The following is a 4,401-nucleotide window of genomic DNA, read 5'->3' as shown; positions in this document are numbered from 1 at the left end:
GCTTTAGTCCACTAGATGTTATATTGTAGCTTTAGTCCACTATATGTTATATTGTAGTTTACTCCACTAGATGTTGTTATCTTGTAGCTTTCATCCACTAGATGTTATTATCTTGTAGCTTTACTCTACTCCATGTTATTATCTTGTAGCTTTACTCCACTAGATGATATTTTGTAGCTTTACTCCACTAGATGTTATTATCTTGTAGCTTTCGTCCACTAGATGTTGTTATATTGTAGCTTTACTCCGCTAGATGTTATCTTGTAGCTTTAGTCCACTAGATGTTATATTGTAGCTTTAGTCCACTATATGTTATATTGTAGTTTACTCCACTAGATGTTGTTATCTTGTAGCTTTCATCCACTAGATGTTGTTATATTGTAGCTTTACTCCGCTAGATGTTATCTTGTAGCTTTAGTCCACTAGATGTTATATTGTAGCTTTAGTCCACTATATGTTATATTGTAGTTTACTCCACTAGATGTTGTTATCTTGTAGCTTTCATCCACTAGATGTTATTATCTTGTAGCTTTACTCTACTCCATGTTATTATCTTGTAGCTTTACTCCACTAGATGATATTTTGTAGCTTTACTCCACTAGATGTTATTATCTTGTAGCTTTCGTCCACTAGATGTTGTTATATTGTAGCTTTACTCCGCTAGATGTTATCTTGTAGCTTTAGTCCACTAGATGTTATATTGTAGCTTTAGTCCACTATATGTTATATTGTAGTTTACTCCACTAGATGTTGTTATCTTGTAGCTTTCATCCACTAGATGTTATTATCTTGTAGCTTTACTCCGCTAGATGTTATCGTGTAGCTTTACTCCGCTAGATGTTATCTTGTAGCTTTACTCCACTAGATGATATTTTGTAGCTTTACTCCACTAGATGTTATTATCTTGTAGCTTTCGTCCACTAGATGTTGTTATATTGTAGCTTTACTCCGCTAGATGTTATCTTGTAGCTTTAGTCCACTAGATGTTATATTGTAGCTTTAGTCCACTATATGTTATATTGTAGTTTACTCCACTAGATGTTGTTATCTTGTAGCTTTCATCCACTAGATGTTATTATCTTGTAGCTTTACTCCGCTAGATGTTATCGTGTAGCTTTACTCCGCTAGATGTTATCTTGTAGCTTTACTCCACTAGATGTTATCTTGTAGCTTTACTCCACTAGATGTTATATTGTAGCTTTAGTCCACTATATGTTATATTGTAGTTTACTCCACTAGATGTTGTTATCTTGTAGCTTTCATCCACTAGATGTTATTATCTTGTAGCTTTACTCCGCTAGATGTTATCGTGTAGCTTTACTCCGCTAGATGTTATCTTGTAGCTTTACTCCACTAGATGATATTTTGTAGCTTTACTCCACTAGATGTTATTATCTTGTAGCTTTCGTCCACTAGATGTTGTTATATTGTAGCTTTACTCCGCTAGATGTTATCTTGTAGCTTTAGTCCACTAGATGTTATATTGTAGCTTTAGTCCACTATATGTTATATTGTAGTTTACTCCACTAGATGTTGTTATCTTGTAGCTTTCATCCACTAGATGTTATTATCTTGTAGCTTTACTCCGCTAGATGTTATCGTGTAGCTTTACTCCGCTAGATGTTATCTTGTAGCTTTACTCCACTAGATGTTATCTTGTAGCTTTACTCCACTAGATGTTATCTTGTAGCTTTACTCCACTAGATGTTATCTTGTAGCTTTACTCCACTAGATGTTATCTTGTAGCTTTACTCCACTAGATGTTATCTTGTAGCTTTAGTCCACTAGATGTTATATTGTAGTTTACGCCACTAGATCAAAGTTGGGTCTGTTCTCTGAGCCTCTCTTCTTCCTGTAACACTCGGGTGAAGTTGCCCTGAGCAGACGCTGATCTTGGGTCAGTTTTGCATTTTCCCCACTAATGGTTAAGGTTAGGATTGGGGGAAGTTAAGCTGATTCTAGATCTGTACCTAGGGAAACTTCACCCTGGAGCGTAACACTCAGTGAGGCGTGCTCTGATTACTTCTTAATCGTCTGCACTGTGACTCTCACATGATGCTGCTAGAATCCCTGGGAGACTTGGGCTGTATTCATTAGGAACCAAACAGACTAACCCTAACCCTAACCCTCTCACATGATGTTACTGGAATCACTGGGAGCCCTGGGCTGTATTCATTAGGAACCAAACAGACTAACCCTAACCCTAACCCTCTCACATGATGTTACTGGAATCACTGGGAGCCCTGGGCTTTATTCATTAGGAACCAAACTAAAGCCAATGGGCCAAAACGGGGGAGGGATCTACATTAATTTGTCCAATAAGAAACTCTTGTTTCCGTTACAAATCATTTTGCTACAGTTTGCACTAGTGAATACACACACGTCTGTCTGCTGGAGCCCTGAGCTAACTACCAACACACCACACCACACTGCATAGAGCTGTACTGACCTGGCTTCCACCTCCTCTACTCTCTCCCTTTCCCCTCAGACAGCCTCCTCTCCTCTCCTCTCCTCTCCTCTCCTCTCCTCTCCTCTCCTCTCCTCTCCTCTCCTCTCCTCTCCTCTCCTCTCCTCTCCTCTCCTCTCCTCTCCTCTCCTCTCCTCTCCTCTCCTCTCCTCTCCTCTCCTCTCCTCTCTGTCCTGTAGTCTCTTAAACTGACTGGAAGACAGGGGAAGAATTGCCTCTCATACACTGACTAGCTGAGAGGACAGAGGAAGAATATTTTCTGAGAGGACAGGGGAAGAACCGCCTCTCACACATTGATTAGTTGAGAGGACAGAGGAATACTATTTTCTGAGAGGACAGGGGAAGAATATTTTCTGAGAGGACAGAGGGAGAACCGTTTCCTGGCAGCTAGGAAGATGAGGAGGTTCCAGTCCATGAGATGGTTTCGTTTTCCCTGGTTGAGGAGAGAGACCGCACAGACTGAGACCAGCCCACTCATACCAAAGGTACAGGAACTGTCTGTCTGTCTGTATGTCTGTCTGTCTGACAACCTGTATGCTGTTAGTTATATACTCACTGTACATCATACTGAATAAAGTTTACAGACCCTTCAACGTTGCAAGCATAGAAAAACAATCTAGAAAGCACTTGCAACCTTTAACCCTGTCAATTTGACTGGTAAACACACGGGTACACTCACAATGGCTACCATCCACCCATTATGCCATTCTTGACTTGAATGGGGAGACCTGTTCTATAGATTATATTTCTATGGTTGAGAGTAGGCTAAACCTAAAGACAATGACCACTATAGACTGAACTTGATAAGTTGTTTTGGTCTCAGGGAAACCTAATTGTGTATTGTCCATCCTGTATTGCTCTCTGAAGACAGACACAGATAGAGAGTTGTCAGGAGTCCTTCAGGGGAGTGAGGACAGCAGCACAGAAGAACAGGCTCCAGAACCAGGACCTAATGATGGACCAGAGAACCAGGGTAGAACCAGGGAGGTAGAACCCAGAGCCCATAGCAGGCCCTTCTCCCTGAGCGACTGCCTTCTCAAGTACCTCCTGTTCTTCAGCAACCTCCTCTTCACGGTGCTAGGCCTGTTGGTCCTGGCCCTGGGTCTGTGGGGCCTCATCAACAAGGAATCCTTCGCTCAGGAGAAAGGACAGATCAGCACTGACCCCATGCTGGTGTTTGTGATGCTGGGCTTGGTGCTGTCCACCCTCTGCCTGTCAGGCTGTGTGGGGGCTCTGAGAGAGAACTGCTGCCTGCTCCAGGTCTTCTCAGCCACGGTGCTGGTCCTAGTAGTAGCCTAGGTCCTAGCGGCCATCTTGGCCTACAGCCTGCAGGGACAGATAGAGGGATACCTGAGGTCAGGTATGCTGGCTGCCATGGTGCGTTACCAGGATGACCTGGACCTGAGGTTCATCACAGATGAGATCCAGATAGGACTGCAGTGCTGCGGGGCCAACAACTACAGAGACTGGGAGGTCAACATGTGAGTGAGATGTGACTGACCAGACCACTGACATGATGACTTGTGATGACATGGTTCATTGACTGACACACAGCCTTGTGAACTGATGTCTGTCAATGGGGGTTGTTAGGGTTTCATCATTTTGATAATTTTGATAGTTTGATAGTTTTGATAGTTTTAAAAGATAATTTATCTCAGAGAATAACCTGTATGAATAAAGATGAAATAAAATATACATCTGTAAAAGATGTTACACAACTAGGGTTATTGCTTTTATGTCACATAACATTATCCAAGCAGCCAATTTGATTGGTTGCAGTCCTTGACTTCTCCCCTCCCATGTCCTCTCCCTCCCAGGTACTATAATGGGGGTGTAATCCAGGCTCTGTCATAGCCGGCCGCGACCGGGAGACCCATGGGGCGGCGCACAATTGGCCCAGCGTCGTCCAGGGTAGGGGAGGGAATGGCCGGCAG

General features: G+C 42.8%; 1 protein-coding gene across 1 annotated transcript; it reads left to right on the top strand.

Annotated features, from left to right (window-relative positions):
• Positions 1-2,609: 2,609 nt before the first annotated feature.
• On the top strand, positions 2,610-4,133 carry LOC121551839 (tetraspanin-10-like). The gene is made up of 2 exons (XM_045205050.1): positions 2,610-2,952; positions 3,335-4,133. Exons 1-2 carry the CDS (start codon positions 2,863-2,865, stop codon positions 3,764-3,766), a joined length of 522 nt encoding a protein of 173 aa, XP_045060985.1. The 5' UTR covers positions 2,610-2,862; the 3' UTR covers positions 3,767-4,133.
• The last annotated feature ends 268 nt before the right edge of the window (positions 4,134-4,401 follow it).

This window comes from Coregonus clupeaformis, chromosome 19 (assembly GCF_020615455.1).
Source record: "Coregonus clupeaformis isolate EN_2021a chromosome 19, ASM2061545v1, whole genome shotgun sequence".
Classification (NCBI taxonomy): Eukaryota; Metazoa; Chordata; class Actinopteri; order Salmoniformes; family Salmonidae; genus Coregonus; species Coregonus clupeaformis.
Note: the sequence above shows the minus strand (reverse complement) of the source record. Positions and strands in the feature narration are given on the sequence as shown.